This window comes from Calonectris borealis, chromosome 4, assembly GCF_964195595.1.
Source record: "Calonectris borealis chromosome 4, bCalBor7.hap1.2, whole genome shotgun sequence".
Taxonomy (NCBI): domain Eukaryota; kingdom Metazoa; phylum Chordata; class Aves; order Procellariiformes; family Procellariidae; genus Calonectris; species Calonectris borealis.
The window spans coordinates 49,491,781-49,515,684 of NC_134315.1; the positions used below are offsets into that span (position 1 = coordinate 49,491,781).

A 23,904-nucleotide genomic window follows, 5' to 3' on the forward strand; every position below is an offset into this window, starting at 1 on the left:
CTTGTTTGATAAGTGTTATAAAGGTACAGTATGTACGTACTGAACGAGGGCACTATTTTTATGCAGAAACGTCCCTCTATTGCCTACTCTCATTTTGGCTGTTTAACTGTATTTATTAAAACACAGAAGAAAGAAAGGGAAAAAGTAGGATAAAAATATATATAAATTTTCCCTTGAATATTTCTGCTTTGTCAGAGGTAAAAGCACTTTAACCTTCCAACTTTGGCAAAAAGAGATCCTGCTGTTACATTTTAAAGAGCACTTGGAAATATAAAGCTACAACTTTTATAACAGAACAATTTTTAGGGATTTAAGCTTATTGTGAAAGTTTTGTAGCATATTCTGGGTTAAACGGCCAGTATGGAAACTATACGACAAAACTGCATAAAATTATGACATGCAACCAACTGTATTATTTTTGTAAATAAAAAAATGTATGTACTCATAGGGAAATATACCGCTATCCCACTACCTTTCCCAGATAAGGCCTTTCCTCCCCACCAGTGGCTGATATTAATTAATTATATTACTGTAGCATTTATTCATGCAGCTACTAGGGGCCGCAGACAGCCCTGCCACACAGGGAGAACTTTGTGGCCAAGACTGCACAGGTCTTGCTGGCAGGAGACTCCCGCTGGAGAGTCAGCCGGCTGGCAGGGAGCAACTTGTGAAGCCGCCATACCTGAACAGCACTCAGGTGCAAACCGAAGCCCCAGGCTGCTTTGTGCTGGTGCAGAGCCGGGCCGCCCTTGGGTTGCTGCAAGGGATGGCACAGGAGGAAGGTCAGCCCCTGCTTCCCTTCGCGGCAGGACTGATGTCTGCTACGTGTCAGCGCGTATAGACCAACTACTGGTATTTCTCCCCCTGGGCAACAGAGACACACTAAAAACCTCCTCCCGCGCTATACAAAAAGTGAAGGACCATGTACAAGCCCTCGGCAACCTTGCCACTTGGAAATGAAGCACTTTGTGGCCGTTCGGGACTTGCACCGGTGGCCACCTCTTCAGGATCCTCAGTACCAGACCTAGAAAGGGCCAGGAGACCACATACCACCTCCATTTTGGTTTCTCATGCATCAGATAACAAAATTAAGTAATTATCTGGCACCAACAAAAAATAATAAAGTTTGATCCGCTGCTGCCTTGGGAGGCTTCGAGCGGCCTGCTCAAGGGAACTCAAACAAACCACTTCCCCACAGCCGCTCCTCAGGCGCATGAAGAAAACCCAACAGGGAGAATATTTAATAAAGACACACATGTCCTCTCTCATGTTTAGAACAGGTAGCGGAGGTGGGAGAGGGCAATGGCCCACGGCAGCAGTCTGGACCACGCATGCCTACGCAGCCATAAGGGCAGACGGGGTGGGGTACTGCCTTGTCCGCCCCCGAGGCTGGCCCGGAGCAGTGCTACTGCTCAGCCCCAGGCCGGTGACAGGGATGCCAGTAAACCTCAGAGTGAGAACAACCCCAGCCGTTTTGTATAACGCTTCCATGACTCAGGCTGGGGCAGCGGGGACAGGCGGGCAAAGCCGAGCCGGCACCGGCAACCCCCGGCTCCAGCGACGGCATCTTGGGGCTCTGCGTGCTCCCCGCCATGCCGCCGCGAAATGGCCGCCCGCCAGCGCCAGCGGGCGACATCTTCCTTCCTGCCTGTGGCTGTGGGCACGGCTGCCGCCATGGCCGTGGTGCAGGCACCAGAGTGGCAGCAGCAGGGCCGGAGGGAGGAGGAGTAGGAGGGAAGAGGAGGGTGGCTGGAGAGGGGCTGGCGGCGGCAGGAGGTGTGGGGGGGCTGTGGTGAGAGGTGTCTGGCTGCAGCCGTGTGTGTGTGTGTGTATGTCTGTGTGTATGTGTGCGTGCAGGTGTGTGTGTGTGTGCGTGTGCGTGCAGGTGTGCGTGTGCGTGCAGGTGTGCGTGTGTACACAGGTGCGTGTGCAAGAGGTGGTGTTGGCCGTGTGATGAGGAGCTGCATTTTCAGCCCCATTGCCCCGCAGGCTGCAAGAGAGCAGGGACCTTGGGGGATGCCCAGGCGCTCCCCAGGCCTCAGCGGGAAGGGGCAGAGACAAACCCACACCTCAACCTAAACCCAGCGCCCCTGCCCCAAAATACAGGGGCATTTGTGCTTCCCAGCCCACTGGTTTGGCATTGTTTGTCTCTCCTGGCCCAGCTGGGCCAGGCACCCCTCCACCCGCCCGCTCCTGGGGAGCGAGGCTGTTGGGCCCTCGGGCCCTCGTTCACCTCTACACCTCTTTCCTTCTCTTTTGGAAAATGGAGCCATCAAGAAGCTTTCAACCTTTCTCTGCCCTCATACAGCTTTTGCAGGATTTTATGACAGCTGGCACAGGGTGAGACGGTAGCTCTCTGTACAACTTTGTGCATTAATAATAATTACTCTTCATTAGGACTGTAGCAGTATCGAAAAGCCCAGGCACAAATTTTGGGTGCTTAGTGGCTAAAGCATACATAAGAATACCTGGGCCTTCCCCCACCAACCTTGCAATCTAGTTTAAAAGAAGATACAATAAATGCTGGAAAATTCGTACAACACTGCAATAAGGATGAGATCAATGATAATAAGCAACGCAGGTGTATTTGGAGAAATTACTTTTTTCAAGATTAAAAAAAACCCAAAACTCTCAGTCATCTAACTGAGAAAGTTAAAGCACACAACAGGGCATCTGCTTGTCTGCTCTGAAGTTTTTATTTCACCCCTGTGAATAAACAGGGATCTACCTGGACTGTGACAAGAAAATAGTTCTTCTACTCATATAAAAGCCATTCTGCCCATCCTTTTAAGCCAGGGTTATTTTCTTGTCCTGTTCTTTGCAGTTTTACGTGGATAACATTAGTTTACACCTTGTTAGCAAGTACTTTTTACCCAGCAGCCAAAAGAGAGGCCCTGACTGGACAAATGGCGTCTAGCCTTTATCCCTGCCTGCTGCTGAGGGACGCTGTGTTTAGATGGGAGCTTAGCATTTATACTTTTTTGACCAGGTCACAGCTTGCCACTAATGAGGGGACACTGGCAAGGGAAAGGTCATTCCCGTGGCCATACATTCACCAACCATCCATTACATACCAATGTTACAGTCCTTAGCTGCATCCAAAACTTTTAATTGTCCTTTTCCTGGCATGCAAATAAAACTTTCAGATACCTGTCTACACGTTAAAACAGGGCTTCGCGGTCCTCTCCCCATTGCCAGCACCCACAACACTCTCCCCCTTGCTCCCATGCCACGCGGCAGCCCCCGACGCTTTCATCTACGTTGTGTACCCAACCTTCACGGCCAGGGTTAGTCTGTGCCTGGTACCCACTGCTGCACATGCAGCACCATGCTGCCGTGTAGTATTTGCCTCTACTCACTGTATTTCTGCATGGCCAACAAGAACATACTCCACCATGCTTTCTGGTATACACCACTTTTGTTCTTCATTCTCCCAACCCCTGTGCCACGAACTGCAGCACCCAGATAGCCGCATCTCATGGTACTTCCCTTACTCCTTCCTGCCCAGTCCTTCGCCCTACGGACAAAGCCCTTCCTAGCTGCTTTGTTGTGACAAGCCTTCACCAGCTGCTCAGGCCTTTGCCTCATGCAGCACAAGCCCCATAGTACAGGGCAGCCCTCATCACCAAGCCATTGCCACTGCCATAGGGGAGGAGAAGAGCAATCAGAGTTTAAAAAGGGAAGTCTGGACATGCAAGGATTCATTTGGCTGTGCAGTATCCAAAATAAAGTTAAAAGCACTGTGTGGACTGTAATATTGTTTCCATTTTTTAACCACGGCCACATCCAAATTCTGGCACAGATAGGCTCATACTTAAAGCAAAAGTGTCATTATCAGTATGTGTTGGGGGAAAAAAACCTAAAAATCAGTATTTTATACAAGTTCTTGGCTTTAAGAACTTGGGAAGAAGTATGCTAATAGAATATGATTAAATACTAGCAAATGGTCTGCTGTCTTCGAAATAAAACTCATTTTATTTTTAAGGTCCAATAGCCTTCCTCTTAACTGGTCCCTAGCTTGCTACAGAGTCAAAATGTTACTGTGTACAATGTTGAGGAAAGTGGGATCTAAACTATCCCAAGCATATTTCCAGTTTTATTGCATAGTAACAACAGAAATCAGCTTTGATTAGCAAAATATGAATGCATTTTCAGAATCTGCAAGTTCTCTGTTACTTGCTAGCTGGTAAACAAATAAATAATGCAGTGTGAAGTGAAATGCCTCTCTACTTTGAGCTATATAATGTAATTGTTGCAATTTAATTCGGCTCTAATGAGATTAGAGGTTGCAGATGTAATGTACTTTTGTAAAGGTACATTAGCATACATGTGAACTACAAAAGCAAGTCTCTGTTTTATGGTATTTGCTGACTAAGACTAGACTGTCAACCCCTTTACTTGACTCTGCAAAAGTATAATGAAGACTCTTGGTTTTGTTTTTGCCTTATTCCCTCTATTCGATCCTCATGACCTCGGAAGATGAGAGATCAGGAACCACTTGCCTCATACTTTTTCTGACAGAAACAGCAAGAGGAGCTGAGGAAGCAGAGAGTGGCAGCTGGGCATCTAGATGGGTTTGAAGTTTCTGCTAGGTGCAGCTATGTCTTTTGGTACTTAAATTCTTCTAAAAGTGTACGGTTTTCCCCAAGGGAATGGTGACTTGCATTCCCTGTTTCTCCCTTAGACAAGCACAAAGGGCCACACAGTTACTCAAGGCAGATTATAAAACCGTAGCACATCCCTCAGTACTCAGAGCAAAATGCAAGGACAGATCACCCATAGGGTAAGATGTGCATGGCAGAAATCAACATAACACCTTGACACTTCAAGTTATATTAACAACCACCATCACCACTACTCATGGACATTTCAATGGAAAACAGCAAACATTCATAAAAATTGGAAAAATCTATCCCCTTGAATTTTAGAATTTTTATAAAAAATTTAAAGACTTATTTACAGAATTGGAAGATTTTGAAAGAAAAAGAAGAACTAAACACCATCTTTGATAATGACCTTTTCTGATAGAACCCAGTTTGGAACCAGAAGTACTACCTTTAAACTTCATTGAATACTCTTGAATTCCCCTTTTCAGCCTTTTTTGTGTGAGCTACAGCAACAGACTTTATGGGGTACCTGTACAGCTGCTTAGTTAGAGTAGCTGAAAGATGAGACCTAGACCTTTTTCATTATGTCTAGGAGACATTTCGTTTAAACCTCAGCTTGCTAATTTTATTGCAGTGATTTTGTCCCCATGTATTGAAGAAGAAAAAGAGAATTCACTGCCACAGGAGGCCCAGAGGGGCAGTGAAATATCCATCCATGGAGATATTAATAACACAGCTGGACTCAGCCCTGAGCAACCTGATGTCCTTCGCTCTGTTTTGCACTGGAGATTGGTCCAGATAACTGCCAAGGTCCCTTTTGGCTGAAGTTTAGAGGAGGTTTAGACTGGACATTAGGAGAAATTTCTTTACTGAAAGAGTGGTCAGGCCTTGGAACAGGCTGCCCAGGGAAGTGGTTGAGTCCCCATCCCTGGAAGTATTTAAAAGACGTGTAGATGAGGCGCTTAGGGACATGGTGTAGTGGGCATGGTGTGTTGGGTTGATGGTTGGACTCGATCTTAGAGGTCTTTTCCAACCTTAATGATTCTATGATTCTATGATTCTAAGTTATGTTATAACTGTAGGTCTCTAGAGTACGCCGTCGTCCCCGTCGTCAGCCACCCTGAGGGAATTCATTATCTGCACCCATCGTACATCGCAGCCATTGAAATTGCGTGACTGCCATCCTCGGCATAGCTGCAGGTTTCTAAGCAGTTTCCAGGTGAGAGGGGCAGAGGGAACTTGCCAACACATCCAGCAACTCACAGGACGGAAGGGGTGGTGAGGGTTAAGAGAAGAAAACCCACCCGGCTGTTGTTCACAGTGAAGTTATAATACTTGTTTTGAATGTGTTTCACAAAAGTGATTTATTATCAGAGGAACAATGGAAGTAAGTTAATTTACATATTGATTGCAAATGTTTTGTTAAATGAATTGTACATTTCTAGCGATACCAGAAACCTTTAACATTTTGTTCACAGAAGTGTAGTTAGTAAAGAATTTTCTTTTCTTGAAAAGTTTTACTGGAACTTTTTATTCTGTCAGTTTAATCAGTTCCTCAGCAAAACAAAACAGGGAACAGCTTTACAACAATCATTATGGAGATTGCTGTTGTAGTACCATGTTTTCCTTTAGGTACAATAAATATAACGCTTCCTGTCCTTGCAAGTCTAATATAAAGAAATGGTCCTTTAACCATCATTTTAATGCTTGCTTGAGTGGGGGTGGAGAGGAAAATTTTGTTATCTCCCTGTTGCCGCCTTCCCTTTTCTTAGGATGCACATTGATTACGCGATGTCCAGCTATAGGCTTGCCCCACCAGCGCGGCCAGTGCCGGTGTGCTGCCCATGAGGGAGCACCCTTGATTGCAGCCTGAGGGACACAGAGTGCATTGCACCGATGAGCTGCTTTGAGATACTTAACGCAAGCACGCTGTCAGCAAAGATGTGGTATTCTGTGGTACTTGCATAAAGCTGGGAAGAAAGACGTTTGACAGTGGTATTGGTACCCACTTTGGTGCTGTGGCACCTGAGTGCAGCATCCACCTCATAGCCGTTTCTTTTTAAATGGAAAAAAGCGTGGCTACTGTTGCACTTTTGCTTCTGAAGAAGGGATGGGAAAGCACCACATGTCTTAAACTTATATCCAGATTTCTGCAAAGTCAAAAGTTTTAATTGGATTGAAAGTTTGGCTAACATGGGATAGCAAGTAACATCAGCAAAGAATGGCTTTGGGCTTTTGCGTAATTCCTTGCTCAAATCTGGATCCCAACTGGTTTAACACTGGCTGTGTCTGAACAGAGTAGCTGCTGCCCATCAGCCACCAAGATACAAGGTGTTGATCTGCGAATCATCCAGGGCAGGCATCAACCAGAACATGCTGCAGCTCCCTTCCAGCCCATATGCACGGTGTTTCTCCCCACGGGGACCAGAGCGTGGAAGGGGGACAGTGCATGTCTGTCTCTTCAGCTTTGTTTCACAGTGCACTCAGTGCATACACAGATCCTGAAGCCAGGAGGTGCTGTTGAGTCCTGAAATGTAGGCCCAGAAACCTCCAGGTCAGAGGAAGACTAACATCCAGATTAATTTGAGTCAAACTCAGATGAAGATCAAGATTCTTGCTACAGCGGCATGAGGCTCCGACCTAACACAGAAGCTCACTCAGCTTTAGTTATGAAGGAGGCTGATTTATAGCTCCAAAACAATTCCTTCCTTTCTTAGGGGCTCAAGGAAACTTTCATTAACTCTAGAAGGAAGATAAATACCAGCTACAATTCTCACTTTATAGGGAAGGGAGCTGAAACAGAAGTTTAAGCCCTCCTCTGAATTTGCATTTACCTTGGGCTAAAAGATTATGTGGGGCTCAGATCTCCAATTATGAAACATCTACTTAAAATTCATAGGCAAATTCATATGTATTTGTGGCTATATTTATGGTCAGGACTGAGTTACTAGAAAAAGAAAAGAAAAAAAGCCCATTACTTTGCTCTACATTTCCTTTTTGAGGATAATAGTTCCAGTTACAAAGACCAAGTATTCTCATCTAGTTTGTTACCTCATGCATAAGAACACTAACCTATTTCCTCATAAAGTATCTCTCATACATAGGCTTACTGTCACCTCTAGGTATAACAAATCAATCTAGAGTTTTGTTTGGTTTTTTTTTTTTTAAATAGCACGCATATTTTCTTTTCAGGTTGCAACATCAGAAGATGCATGCGAAGCATCATGGCTGTGAATCAATGCATATGGAGATGGTTCTTGTTCTCATTGCAACCTTGGTTGTTGCCCAGATTGTGTTTGTTCAGTGGAAGTAAAGACACTGTCGATTGTACAATGTGAATAGCTTGTGAGAAAGACAGCAGTTTTGGAGCTGTAGTGGTTAAGACATCATGTTTCCCAGGTAACAGTTGGGAGTCATGGCATACTCTTAAGCGTTTACATCTAGCAAGACAACTGAGCCTCTATGGAAAGCAGCAAGTCATGGCTTTTGGTCAGGTGGAGAATAGCTTTTATGTAGGAAGGAAAAACAACTTGTATTTTGTTTTCTGTGTATGCATACTGATGCTGTGGTCAGTCTTTAGTAGGTTAAAGCTTTTAAGGAAAATGCTGTGAGTTTTCAAACAACTGTCTAATAATGGACTAGTAGGAGAACAAAGTCACTACCCTTATCTAGCTGAAGTAATGCTACAGAGAGTACTAAGAGAATCCAAGGCCCCTATTCATCAGGTTACTGATGCACATGCCTGATTAGAGAGAAAGCTTGTCTTGTGGTTGTTAAGGTGCTAAAACTGGGGCTTATGATGCTTCAGCTCACTTCCTTTCCCCTACCACAGAATTCTCTGCAAACCTGAGAAAACCAGAGTGACATGATTTCCACTCCGACCTCCCTATTCAATAGTTAAAAAAAAAGTTAGGCATCTCAGAAAGGGCTAGTCCTTAAAAAGCAATGCGAGTTTTAAGATGTTAAACAAATTATGGGGATTACACAGATATTTCAGACAGGCAGAATTTTAAGCACACAAGCAGCTTCTTAGCTTTTCCATCTTCATCAGCTGATGAGAGTCCTAAGCCATCTGTGGATTGAAATCCAGTTTTTAGTAACAGAACTTCTTAATAGCAGTGACATCAATAACACGATCAATACTTTATCTCTTGACAATTGCTCCTCAGACTCTGAAGCATCATACCCCCTGATTTGACAGGTCTGTTAAACACTAAAGAATGAACCTTGATACAATTTACAGAAACTGTTTTAGTACGGGATATAAAACCAGCCTGACCTATGACCGCTTTACTGTTAGTGAGGTTTCACAGTGGCATAAAATTGCAATACAAAGATTGTGAAACAGGCTCGTCAGCTATACTTTACAGAGTTAGGAACAGTGATGAAATGTTCATCATGGCAACATATATACAGGTGAAATGTCTAATGAAGTCACAGGTAGCGCAGCTCATTGAGGATTTTAGCTTCATGTCACTAAGTCTCTCTCAAACACACACTCCTAACCCTGAGTGCACACAATACCTAAGCACATATAGTATAATCATATACAATATTACTTTACCATTGTGTTCTCTTTAATTTCTCTTCTAGACCAGTTCTGCTGTATGGTTCAACCATTTTGTGTTCATGTTAGCATCTCAGTTCAGAGCTTTTCAAGTATTTCTCTCCTATCAATTTTTACCTTACTGATTTCAACAGACATTTAGAATAAAGAACACAACACTGAAGTGACTGAAGTCACTCAGACTGTCCTTTGTTTTCCATTGAAAATACTTTGCATGAGACTGGTATTGAATTAGTGCTGAAACATGCTTGAACTCTAAGTATGCATACAATGATGAGCAGCTGGGAAGATCCCTGTCTGCCTGGCAAAGCCTTCGGGAGTCTAAGCAGCATGCACTCTGTGTTGCTTTGGCATTATCCTCCTTAGCAGTACTTAAAGTTAGTTAATGTGTACTACATAGACTGTCAAAAATGCCAATAGCCTACACTTGTTACAGTCTTATTACTTGTGTAACTTAGTCTTCGGCAATTGAAGCTTCATTCCCAACTATTAGTTTACAGGAGCCAGTCACACCTACAAAGTGATATAGACAATACGGAAAAAGTGCATGTAGTCTAATTTAGGGAGGCTCCACTTTAATAAGACTTTGTGATGGTTTTTGTGTTTTGGCAGTGCATTTTAAAATAAACAAAACATCTGCGCCAGAAACGTGCTGGGGCCTCAATTTTCAGTGCATAGCTGTGTGGTGGCAGCAAGGCCTCCTTCTCCAGTAGAAGAGGAACTGAAGCAGAGCCTCTTTCAGTAAAAATAGTAGCACCAGAAGCTGAAGTTCACCTTGCACTGGGTTTTCGCAGTTCCGCTTCACGCTCTGTTTAGTTGGGAGAGTAATACATTCTCACACCTACCACCTATCTATGTTTGTAATAGCGAACACTACTCACAGTGGGTCTCTGCCAGTAGATGGTTTATTGCATTTATTCCATGTTAGGCAACTTAAGAGTGTTTGTCACCAAAACAACTCACAAGTTTGTGTATTAAGTTATAACTGACCTCACGTTTCATACCCAGATACTTTTGTATTGTTTTCAAACACATTGTTGATCTCATTGCATTAGCTTGCTTTCTTTAAAAGCATGTCATGCAGCAATGTTAAAGGTAAAAATTTCTGCCAGTATAGTAACTGCCAAAATCTGATCCACTGTACTTTGAAGACTAACAAATAGGACGAACATTAAGATACAAAGTTGAACAATTAATGAGATCCTTACACAAGATAGATGAAAAATAACTAGTATACGTTGTTGCATCAGATGAGGAAACCTTCTGATTTAGGAGCAGAAACTGTAAAGATGGTCGCATTTAGGATTTAAACAACTTAGTTAATGCATACAGGAAATTGTCCATTTGACATAAAAATAAACAACAAAAAAAATAAATCTACTGCTCCCCTAAGTACAAGCAGGTCTAGACTTCTGCATTACAGTTCTTCCAGGTGGCAGTTATTATGCTTGTGTTCATGTGCGTATCATTTTTGTTTGATTTGGTAGGAAACATTTAAATAAGTCAAAATTTGAAAAACAACCACATGCTTACTAAAGAGAAAACAGCCCTCCACTTTTGCTTGCTTACGCATTTCTCTTACTTGCCATCCAGCTTTTGACCGCTTGGTTTATGCCTGTATAGTTCACATATAGGTTATGCACAACAGTGTCTAATACTGAAGAGAAGAAACCAAACACTTTCCCCTACTTGTAAGAACATGCTTGCATCTTTAGGAGCAAAAGAGAAGGGAAATCAGAAGACGAGGTAGAACACATTATTTTCAATAGGAGGGGTAAACCTAAGGCTCCTTTTCTCTGATCAAAAACTACTTTCTTTTCTATTTTTTGTCCCAAGAGATCAGCGAAACAAGTAGCCAGCCCTCCATTGCATATCATGGCTTGGAAGGCAGCATCAGCTGACAAACATTTCTGTCTGATTCTTTGAGGTCATGGTAGGTGTTTGCATGTATACATCCCTGCTCTGGATACTCACGCTATTCTCAGACATAGTAAGAGCTCAGAGAGAATTGCACAGTCCTGTTAGCAGAAATAAAGCAAAGGATTGCAGTGATTGACTCCCACCCTCCCTTCAAAGTGCTTTGCAAACATGTGAAAAAGAAAAGTTTGGTTTCTTTTTGAAAGAAAAAGGAAACGAAGGTCAAAGGGAGCATAAAATCAGCCCTAAATGGAAAGGGCATTCATTAGCTTGCTCAAAAAGATCAAAAAATAAAAAGCAGCGACTACTCACTAGATGCAAGAGAAACAGCAACAGCCTGTACCTTCCAAAAGAGCCTTATCCAGGCTTATCGAGAATGTAAAATGTCTCCTGAAAAAAAAAGGCATGCTGGGGAAGGCTCCTATTTCAAAGGGGCAAGAGCAAAAAAAGTTGCAGCAAAGCAACCAAGGCTCAGCTGTGGATAATTTTGGCAAGAGGGAAGAGATTGCCCTTCACCAGATGGCTACATATAAAGTAACACGGGTGTGAGCCTAGCATGGGGGGAGGAATAAGGAAGAGGTTTTTCTAGAAGGCTTGGCCTGAAATAAAGTTGTGTCTAACAATTTTTTTTTTTTCTTTTAGATGGTAGCTGACAGTTTGGGGTTAACTTCCATACGATGAGGAAGCAGATTAGAGAAAACGATCATTTCTCAGTTACTTTTGAGAATTTTGTTATTGTTATTCGAGTTTTTAAAAAATAAATATGGAGCTTGTGTTCTGCTAATTTGTATTGTAAAAACCTGATTTTCAATAGGTTTGCATCTGTGTTCAAATAACACTCTCATTTCTCTATTTCACTCACAAATTTTGTATTCCTCTAGCTCAGTGAGGTGCAGGCAATTATGTGCTTGCAACTGTATTATCTACTCTGGGATGTGGGGTGGCAAGGAAGAATGCTAGTCAGAGAATTACCATCCTTGAAAAACCATTCCTATCCTGTCCTAGCCTATCTTACCCATTTTTCTCAACACAAAGGCAGGAGTCTAGCATATCAAATGGGGAAGGAAGGAAAAGCTTATTAGTGTTCTGACTCTGTATTTTCCCAAAGGAAATTCTGACTATCAGGTGCTCAGCTGATTCTTATAATGCAATTTGCTTGCTGTTGGAAGCTGTCCATTGATGAAAATTAAATAAATATGATATATGTGGACAAAGTTGTTCTCTCCTGGCATAATAGAAATCTTAAAATATCTGAGATAGAAAGGCAGATTTGTCATGGTCTCAGAACAATCTCAAACACAATCTCAAGCCTTACTTCTTGTCCCGTAGGTGGTTGCCCATTTTACTGATTATATATCTTGTATCATGTGGCAGTCATGTAATAAGAACTTACTTTGGAATACAGTTGAAAAATGAAGCAGCATAGTTATGACAGCATTCATTTCTATACCTAAGTAATGAGGCAAATCTTGAAAATAAGGTTGGTTGATTTACTTAATATAGAAATCCCTGCCAATTTCCAATGTACTATCAAGTATAACCATATTAATTTAAACCTTTAAAAAACCCAAACAGCTGATTTATTATTTCTTCCATGCATATGCTTTTGAGTATTTGAATATGTCTACATCAAAAGAAACTAGATTTTTAGAGAGCCAGTTAGTTTGCGTTGCCAAGTTAACAAGTTCTGTTAAGGTCAGTCTGTCACAATAAATCTAATTATTACACAGTTATTTTCTTTATGTATGCAGTTTTCACCATATGCTATAAGATGGAAAGGATAGTGGAATAATGCTTTTCTGTTGAATTTGCTGGTGATAGGCATTCTTACTGGCTCAGAGTGGGGGGAGCATTGTGAGGGAAGCAAAGGACAGATGGACATTTTTCAGTTGGTGCTTGTATGACCTATTTAATTTGCATAATTAGAAAATGGGAAAGTTATCTATGACGCTGATGCTGACTTCAGTTCTAGGTCTTTTTGAGCTCATTTAAAGTACGGTAATGAGAAAAACATTTTACCTTTGGGCAGCAATCTGATTTGTCAGGAAATTCCTCTTGCTATGATGGGTGGATGAGGAAAATTTGGAATAATATGATCCAGATGTTAAAACTCCCATTTAGCAGCAATGCAGATGTATTATTTTATGGAATTGTCCAGATGGTGACCTTCCAGTATTAATAATAAATCAATACTGGGGTTTTCATCTGTATAACTCGATTCCTATCTTTGTCCTCATTTACATGACAAAATACTCATGCATTTCATGTAGAGGCTAATAGTATTAAAACTAACAATCCGGAAGACATAAAAATCAATGAGGAAATTTGAAACGATTACTGCAAACAATATATACCAGTTGATCTGATAACAGCATTACCCGAGAGAAGGTTGTGATACCATTTTTTAATTAATTAGCATTTCATTTTGCAGCTAACATGATAACAAAGTTCTGTTATAGATTTGTATTAGAAAGTAGCTACTTTACTGAAGATGTGTACCCGTTCAGTTTTGGCTTTGTCACTTAAATTCAGGCTTTACTTTCAGTCCACTGAAAAAAAAAAGCAACCCACAGTACGTAAGCGCATAGGAGAGCGATCACGTCGGGCAGTAGCAAGACAGGCAACAGGGAGCCTTTGGTGGCCTCTGGTGAAGGTGAGGAGACCTCAGGCTCTGCGGTCAGCGATCTGTAGGGACCACTGACCTGTGGCATGCCAGAAGGGCTGCGTGGCATGGAAGGAGCTCTGTCACTTTTATGGTCACAAGCAGCAGACTGTCATCCCATAAAGTCAGAGCTGCAGGGTGAAGAAATGCATAACAGTGACGTGATCTAATGATGCTGTGTCGTTGTCTTTTACAGGTGTTTCTATCTGTTAATTTATTTAAACTTATATTGTGAAATACCAGTTTGCTTAATAGTTGCATGCTTTCTGGGGTTTGGGGGGATTTTTTTTAAGATTTTCTCCTTTTTCTTAGGAGAAGAAGAAGAATCCAGTCCTGCTTCAGTTGAAATGTGTGGCAAAACTGTGTTAGGTTTCACAGGGAGTAACACACATTCCTTCAGAATTCTGCTTTTTGGGTTAAGGAAGGAGATTCATCTTCCATAGAAATAGCTTTTTACTCTAGATGGATTGTGCTTTTTGTTTGCTTTTAAAAAATCCTGCCACCCCAAACCAAATATAGATTTGAAAACCATCTCCCCTCAGGTTCTTTTTTTTATTTTTAGTAACCTTTCTGTAAAGATGCAGGAGCTAACTCTACAAACACACATTAAAGTCAATCTTGCTTTACCTTTGTCATCATCAGGCTTCCTCAATCCCAAATCCATGGTTTATTAATGTGATCATGGAGAGAACTGACATTACAGGGCTTTTGACTCTTCAGTGGGTTTCAAATATTTGCTTATTGGAGAAGTAGTAGAGTATTTAATCACTGTGGGCAATTCAAACAAATATACATGTTAAGTTTGATATAATTTCATTTAGAAAAAGGGTTTAAAAGTTTAAGCCACAGCATTTTGTTGTGCTGTAGAAAGAGTTTTTAAGAAAAACCTCCAGTAGTGTGGTTATGCAACCGAGCAGCATCCCAAATTAATGCAGCCAAATGTGCCTTTCTGAATGTTTGTAAGAGCAGCTCTAGGTCTTAAAGGCCAAACTTCCTCCACCAATTTCAGAAAACTTGCTCCCAAAGCTTTAGCCCTGCAGCCACCATATATAATTTGAGTTACAAAACAAACTTTAATGTTTTTTTCAGTACCATTAATGCTATCATTAGACAGTGTAGTTTTTTGAGGATAGGATGTGGGGTTTTGATGAGTTGTATCTCAGTGTTATAACCATTTACTACACTGGCATTACTAATTATTTACAGGGTGCAAGGCAGACTAACATCATTACTCTAAGGTCAAAGGCCCTCCTGTGTCAGATGCTGTACAAGTCACATTTTTTTGTATAAGTTTTACAGTTTGGCAATCTGTTAATCGAACCTAACCATGTAAAATGGAAACATAGGATGTCATTACTTGAAAACGACTGTCTCAATTTTGCCAACAGTTAGTCACACTGCTGCAGATGTGGGTTGTTCCTCTTTATTTCATCATCAGACTTTACTGGTGAAGATCCCTGTCCATGTGGGGAATGCTCTCAGTTACATTACTTTCAGAGCAACCTGCAAGCCTCTCTCGGGAAGAACACCACAGTATGTCCTTTTTTGTTGGTTTTACCTTGGTTTTGGGTTTTTTGCTATTGTTTCTTAAAGGAAACCTGTAGAAGGAGAAGAGCAAATAAGAATTTCCCTGCAAAAAATCTTCACAGATTACAAAAAGGACCATTAGCAGTTGAATTTGAAGGAATCTTCCAACTGCAGTATGAATAAGTTCCTCTAAACCAGTGTTTATCAAACATGACATGCAAATGAAAAAGAATTAAACAAGAGTTAAAATTAAATTCATTCCATCAGTTCCGTTGGTTTTTCATTCTGCAGACTCTTACCATCAGCAGTCACCCCAGGTGTTATTGACCCTGAAGAGCTCAATTTGGTATACATTCCAAATTGGTATACATTTGGTATACCAACAATTTGGTATACATACCAAATAGTCTGAATTTATTCCTTAGAGCCCTCTCTGCCTCCGTAAGAGAGGTCTGTATTCTTCCTTCTCCAGTCTTCTGAAATTCCGCCTCTCCACCCTGGGCTCGCAAAGACAATTATTAATGGTTCAAGAGATTGCTTCTGCTAACTTTCAAGTATTGTAGATAAATTTCAGTGGTGGTATACTAACTTGACTATATCTAACTTACCTCAGTTGTTTTTCACCTGTTCTTGTCCTGTTCTGGCCTATGTCTGCCTCCTTCACAATTCCCAACTGTTAGTTTTAATTATGTTAGCAATCTGTTCACAGTTACCATTTGTTGTGAAGACTGAAGCAAAACAAAAAGGTTTTGCTTTTTTTTTCCCCTGTACTTTTTCCTGTATTATATATACATTTTTATTCACCTTTAAGTAAGGGAGAAATATAGAAGCAGAAATCTTCTGTTGAATTTATATGAATACTTCAGTAGAAGCTACGTATGTGGCATTTTGTGCCACTCTGTAAAATATGCAAGATCTTGAGCAGTGTTTCTTTTCTCTTATCCATAGGTTGGTCTACAAATGGTTCCTCCTGATCTGTAAACTGAGTTATGCCATTGGAATTGTGGGTTATCTGGCCATAATGTTTACCATGTTTGGATTGAATTTATTCTTTAGGTAGGTATCTTCAGGTAAAATTGGGATAGTCAACTGTTATGATTTCCTATTTGATTGCAGTGAAATTGCTTCAGGCTGGTCTCTTCACCACCCACTTCAACATATGAAACCCCTTTTACATTGTTAGAATCATAGAATCATAGAATCATTAAGGTTGGAAAACACCTCTAAGATCATCAAGTCCATCCGTCAACCCAACACCACCATGCCCACTACACCATGTCCCTAAGTGCTTCATCTACACGTCTTTTAAATACTTCCAGCGATGGTGACTCAACCACTTCCCTGGGCAGCCTGTTCCAAGGCCTGACCACTCTTGCAGTAAAGAAATTTCTCCTAATGTTCAATCTAAACCTCCCTTGGCGCAACTTTTCCTCTTGTCCTATCGCTCGTTACTTGGGAGAAGAGACCAACACCCACCTTGCTACAACCTTCTTTCAGGTAGTTGTAGAGCGCAATGAGGTCTCCCCTCAGCCTCCTCTTCTCCAGACTAAACAGTCCCAATTCCCTCAGCCACTCTTTATAAGACTTGTGCTCCAGGCCCTTCACCAGCCTCGTTGCCCTCCTCTGGACACGCTCCAGCACCTCCATGTCCTTCTTGTAGTGAGGGGCCCAAAACTGAACACAGGATTCGAGGTGCGGCCTCACCAGTGCCGAGTACAGGCGCACGATCACCTCCCTACTCCTGCTGGCCACACTATTTCTGATACAGGCCAGGATGCCGTTGGCCTTCTTGGCCACCTGGGCACACTGCCGGCTCATGTTCAGCCGGCTGTCAGCCAGCACCCCCAGGTCCTTTTCCTCTGGGCAGCTTTCCAGCCACTCTTCCCCAAGCCTGTAGTGTTGCATGGGGTTGTTGTGGCCAAAGTGCAGGACCCGGCACTTGGCCTTGTTGAACCTCATACAGTTGGCCTCAGCCCATCGATCCAGCCTGTCCAGGTCCCTCTGCAGAGCCTTCCTACCCTCCAGCAGATCAACACTCCCGCCCAGCTTGGTGTCATCTGCAAACTTACTGAGGGAGCACTCGATCCCCTCGTCCAGATCGTTGATAAAGATATTGAACAGGACCGGCCCCAGTACTGAGCCCTGGGGAACACCGCTCGTGACCGGCCGCCAACTGGATTTAACTCCGTTCACCACAACTCTCTGGGCTCGGCCGTCCAGCCAGTTTTTTACCCAGCGAAGAGTGCACCTGTCTAAGCCGTGAGCCGCCAGCTTCTCTAGGAGAATGCTGTGGGAGACAGTGTCAAAGGCTTTACTGAAGTCCAGGCAGACCACATCCACTGCCTTTCCCTCATCCACTAGGCGGGTCACCTTGTCATAGCTTGTGTAGCTGTAGGTTCTCTTACTTCTTGATTTTTATTATTGCATAGTTGGTCTGAAGTTTGATAGTTAGTCATTTTATTACTTGTGTTTGTGGTGTGAAGAGAAGAGGGGAAAAACCTTAAACTTCATACAGCCACTATGTTCACTCATTTAATCCCCTAATTTAACTGCTGAGTTAATCCTCAGTCCTTCATTTCTGTACCTGAAAGAGATGAGACATAAAAAGACTTGACGTGAAGGATAAAAATAGATAAGCACATTCATATCAAAACCACATTATAATTCTTTCTGATAATTACGATTTCCTGCTCTATGAGGCTATAATGTTGCTAGGGGGGTTTCCTCTTTTTATTTTGACTACTGCCAAAGACAATACTCTATGTCCAGATGATTCTCAACCTAACCTCTTAATCCAGCTAGAACATTTGCCTGGGTAGAATTTGAATTTTCTTTATGTTTGTCCAGGATTTCTGTCTTACTAGCAGCCCAGTCAGAGCTACTGTGCAGGACTCTGAAGCACCGTCTGACCAGAAATTCCAGGGATTCCTGAAGAGCGTGTAGATCAACTACATAATGCATCTGCTGTAAGTCCAACACTTCTTGGAGTTATTGGAGATACTGCACATACGTAAGTCAGCTGTTCCTTTAAGTGTCAGATTTATTGCCCATACATTGTATAGTTGATTAACCCAAAAGTACATAGCTCTGATGGAAAATTCTTGGCAGAAACTTAACAGTCTTGTGTTACCAATACTGTTAAGCTTTATCCTGTTGTATTTTATTTAACCAGCTAAATTCCCCCACCAGCATATTTTAAAGATACAACTACAAAATTTGTTAGCTCTATTTTAAAGGTTCATTACTTTGTGCCCTGTTGCAGCAGAAATGACAAGTCCTTTTTAATGTTGAGAAGCTTCAGTTTTATGAGTATTTGGTAGCCAGGTTTCGGTCTCCCAAGACCTGTAACACATACAGTCTCAGAGAGCTGACAAGAGACGTTAACATTTTTGCAGACTCTGATGTGTTGGGGTTTTTTGGGGTAGGGGGTTAAATACCGCTTGCTGCAATTTAGCAAAGATTTTATTCTGAGGAATTAGTATTCAGGAAGACAGTGGGCTCTTTCAGCTACAGAAACGTAACATTTCTTTGACTGGCATCTTACACCTTATTGAGATTTGGCTGATCTTGTTGCTTCTGCAAAACAACGAAATATATCTAATTGTTCTGTATAAGACTCTAAGCAAACTCCCTTTCTATAAGAAAATGTGTCAGCTTGGCCTTCCTATAACAGAGCTGAGTAGCTGTGGCTCCAAAAGCAGTCCATAGCCTACTTTCAACATTGCTTGCCATCAAGCATATTGACACTTCAAGTATGAGGGTTTCTGCTGCTGCAAAAGAAAATGAAACTAAACCTGCAGTTTGAAGGAAGCAGGAGCTAACTGGAGTAAAAATCTTGTTGATATTTTATTCTGGCGTTTTGGTCAAGAAGAGACTCGCCCGAGTACTCTTTTGTGGTTTTATGACAGAATCAAGTCTGACGATGGATTTTGCTGTGACTGCTTTTTTATGGATTGTACTATGAAGTGATGGGAAGAGACTTTGCAGAAATTTGTTCTGACTACATGGCTTCCACCATTGGTGTAAGTGCTGGGGATCATCATCCTGAATACCACTTGCAAGGACTGGAAGTGAGCTCTTGAATCTCTTGTGCTCCTGGGTTCGTGAGAATAAGGTCTACCAGATACTCTTGCAGTAAACTAACCTCATTTTTCCTGGAGGAGAGCCGTTCTTGTGCCACAGACAAACTGTTGAACTCCCTTCTCAGTCTTATGATTAGAAGAATAGTCTTAATGAAGTAGTAGCCAGTGACATATGCCAGGGCCTGATTTGGGGTTTCCAACACACGGGTCCCTATGTACAAGAGATTATATAATTTTCCTAATTGCCATAGGAAGACAAGCTTCTTACTTCCCCAAAGTCTATGAAAGACTCTTCTTGCCCTTTCCTTTTTATAGCTCTTATCTTCCCTTTCCAAATAAGGTGATTACCTCAGCACAATTCTCTTATGTCCCCGTTACTTAAAATCAAGCAGATGGTTGCTAAAGTTCTTGCATCAGCAATAAGATTTTAATTATTTCTTGGTAACTGTGCATCCTGGCACTAGTAAACTAAGACAACTGTAGCCATTTTCATGCTGTCCTTATCTCTGATGGCACTTAAAATGTGTTTATGCATCCTTGACTCTAAGCAAATATTTTGTTGTTCTTTGGCTTCTTTTTTTCCTCTAAACTTGATCTTGACAGTTTTACAACATCAGTGGCATACCAACAAGAAATTTGTCCAATGACATCTGTGCGGTCTGCAGGCAGAAAATTTCTGTGGATATAAATGAAGAAGGGATCACTGAAAATACCTACCAGCTGTCCTGTAATCATGTGTATCCTTTCCCTGTAATTATGGAACTGTTGTTTTCTCCTCTTTTACACTGCATTAAAAAATAATAAAAAAGGCAATAAATACCAAGAAAAAAAGAAACCAAAACCACATTCAGGAACAACATAGCACAAAAGTAAAAATAGGAGCATGAAATATATTTCAGTTCTGTGACACCGGTTGAGGCCACGCAGCTTTTTGACAGACAAACTGATGCAAGAGTGGCCGAAACCCTACAGTTTCAGGCCTAAATCCGCCTTCCAGGTACTTCATGCGCAGCCTGCGTGGGTGTGCCTGGCCGTGTGTTAGGCCAGGCATGCTGACCATGGTCAGGTCTGCTAATTCAGGCTCCCGTGTACTGCGGAGGATTTCCTCCGCCTGTGCCTGGGGCTGTGTTTGCTGGGTAGTTTGAAGGCAGATGTGCAAGCCTTCTCCAGCGGTGGCACATACATACCCCACAGCCTGACAGAAGACCCAATGTCTCATACTCGGGGGTACCAAGCATTTTGCATTCCAGAAACCAAAAGAAAAGGTATCGCATACGTGCTGGAACAATGTTACAAATCACCCCCTTCTGTGGTTCATAACAGTATCCTGGCTTCCTGCAAGCTGGAGAATATGAATACCAGTCTGGATGTTCAGGACATTGGAGTCAACTTTAAAATAATTCTAAATATCCTAAACATTTTAAGTCATTTGAAACTGCTCAGTTATAAAACAGGGCAGTATCCATAACCAGTCATTAAAATTATCTATTTATGGTTTGACTAGGTTTGCAGATGTATGCACTGGGCCTTGTTTATATTTGAAAGATTCCTTAACAATACACCTGATACCAGGTTTCATTAATCCTGCATCCGTGGTTGGTGCATTATTGGCAAGAACCAGACTTGCCCATACTGCCCTGAGAAAGTTGATTTGAAGAGGATGTTAAGTAACCCATACCCTCTCCCTAACAAGTGTGCTTTTGATTTGGATTTTCTAAACCATAGCCTGATTACTTACTAATTCTTGTTTTGATCTGCAGTAGAGGGATGAGATGACCACATTAAATAAATGGAAAACCAATTATTATTAAGGAACAATTATATTTGGGGAAGATGATAGTTCTGTTTGGCTTTATCTTATCTAAGACCCCAAGCAAGCTAGGAGAAGAAAAGTGCATATGTATTTTCCTTCTTGATTTTAAGACATCCGGAAATCATTTTTATAATGAGAGGAACATTTTAAAAAATGTAAATCGCAGTTTTAGAAAGACCCTGCAGGGGATTTTGCTCTTTAATTAAATAACAAAATTGATATAATCCACTTTCAGAACAAGTGCTGGTTTTCCCCCCTTCCCTTAGTTGTTAGTAAACAACATTTTTCCTTTAGCAAATGAAATAATAGTTGAAGATCTGCTGCTGCATCTGTAGAAACCTGCTTGAGTGGAAGCAACGTTTGGCTTACTTTTTTGAAGCCTATTTTAACCGTATGTGGGGAGGATATTTAATTTTAACCTTACCCCTATAAAAAAGGAAGTAAAGTAGAAGAGTTGAAAAGAAGGCATTTCAAAATTTTAACCCAATACTTTTTCTTTGATTCTGGCTAAGAAAAAACACCGAGATTTATTGTTGCATTTTCTCTCCAGTTTCCTTAACAACAGATTAGGTGGGAACACACACATTATTGTATGGACAACTTGTGGACTGGCTCTGCTATCTGGCGGTTTGGCAACCGGTTGTTACAGGCATTGTCCAACGCATTAATTACTCACTGGGTCTAGAATAGGACTCATTATTAGTGAGAATGCAAAATGTTGGATATTCACCTGTCTACAACAATATGCATATTCTGTACTTAATTTTAAAAGACTAGAGGAAATAGCAGTTGGTTGAACTCTGGTGTGCTATACAGCCTTTTGCAGGATGGTGCCTCTTTTTGCATTAGGGCAAGACTGTACAGCATGCTATTAAAGCGTTTTTTTATTTTCTCAAAGTAAGGATTAAAAGAAATTGCTGCCTTTAATGGGAAGATTGTGCTAGGAAAAAAAGGACTTATTTCTTAGAATTAATATCCCCTTAAAAAAAAAGGGAAATAAGTATTTTAAGTTTATTTCATTATTAAATATATTGGTAGTGGCCTCCAGTTGAAAGTCTGACTACAGAAAATTGTGCAGCAGATAAGAAGAATTTTAAGTCAAATAATGGCTTTGTATACAGCAAATTCTGAAAAATGCACGCGAATAGTTTGTTCATTTGGTTAATGTAGGGTAATACAAGATTACCATTGGCTTTTTTTCCCTCACCGCTTTCAAGAACTGTTGTATTGTAACATCTTCCAATGGCCATTTACAAAAAGCTCTAACCACAGCAACATTTATGGTGTGCTTGGCAGTCAGATAGGCCTATATGCGGAGGTCCTATATTAAGTCCTCTTTGACTTACTGTCACCATGCTCAAAAGGCCCAACTTCCAATAACCAGCTTCTCAAACACACGACAACGAAGTTATGATCCCTAACCACCAATTCCATATGTTGCTACTGCTTTTTTTTAAAAAAAAACAACACCAAACCAGATCAAAATGCATGCATAAGTCATGCTGCTTAACGGCTGAATGTTTGACGTCTATACTACCCTGGCCACACTGTGAGGAATTGAAACTCAGGGTTTTTATGCAAGAAAGGGCAGTTCTGCTTAGGAATCAGAGAAAGTGGTCTTAAAAGGCAATTACCCTAGCTGAAGTAGCTTTTGAACTCAGATGAAATATGGTCAGTATTTTAAGAATTTTTACATTGTTATTAGAAATCAGAAATACAGATTAACTTAATTTACACTTTAATATATATATGAGAATAAAGCAGAGATTGCATGAAGTCATCTATCAATGAAGGTAAGGTTTAGATGCTAAAAATAGGAAATGATGCAATTAAAAAAACATTAAGTAAATGAAAGAAAAAGCAATTCTCAAGTACATAGAAAGAAGGTGGCTTTGTTTGCTTAGATGAAATAGCAAAGTTAATAATTCTTATAATGCGTTATGCCTATATTCATATATGCAAAAATGCACGTAAATAAATCGTTCATTTGTGTTACACTGTCAGAGTTGCCTAATTGTGGGTGTAACGGAAGGATGTTTGTCCTCAGCCCTCTCAATGGCTAGCAAAGGATAGGGGGACTTCTGCTCTCACTGACACGTTGGCTGTGTGGAGAAGAACTTTCTAAAAACAGTAACTAGCTGTGAGATGAGACTTCCAATGTACCAACTCAATTACAAATATTGAGGTGTTTGAACAGAGATTTTGTACACATTAGATGCCCAAGACCAAAACACAACAATAAAAACACTAACTTGGACATGATCTCATCACAGATACTGCAAAATGCTGTAGGTGTTGCCATGTGAAGGCTTTTAAGGTCTGCTTCCGTACATGCCTGGAAATGTCCTACACTGTGCCTAAGCCCTGAACTGATCCTGAAGTTAGTGTCCCTCTGGCCTACCAGATTCAAGCTGTTAGGGTTCATCTGAAATTTCCTGTGGCTGCAAGGCAGGTATCACCTAAGATACCCTTTACTTTTTAAATCATCTCTGAAGGAAGAGCCTGGTACCAGTGTCTCCCATTTATTACACTTTTTCTGCAATTAGAGGCCTTGTCCCAGCAATCTTCTCGAGAAAACATGGCCCCAGCTGACAGCAAACACCCTGTCTGAGGTGAGATGATTTCTACCCCTCTGGTTTTGTGGACTACGTTTATAGAGAGAGCAGAAAGGTAGGAAACACCCTTTTCATGCTTGTGCTAAGGCTGCGGACCAGAGAGGAGCATGGTGT

At 41.4% G+C, this 23,904-nt stretch overlaps 1 protein-coding gene across 1 annotated transcript; it reads left to right on the forward strand.

The window, feature by feature from the left end:
* Nucleotides 1-1,605: 1,605 nt before the first annotated feature.
* On the forward strand, nt 1,606-22,585 carry RNF175 (ring finger protein 175). The gene is given in 13 exon segments (XM_075150219.1): nt 1,606-1,689; nt 1,886-1,921; nt 4,522-4,610; nt 5,968-5,994; nt 7,800-7,941; nt 15,142-15,232; nt 15,235-15,286; nt 16,229-16,336; nt 19,189-19,208; nt 19,211-19,302; nt 19,966-20,099; nt 20,935-21,053; nt 21,762-22,585. Coding segments are annotated over 13 exon segments (1,098 nt in total). The 3' UTR covers nt 21,866-22,585.
* Nucleotides 22,586-23,904: the final 1,319 nt, after the last annotated feature.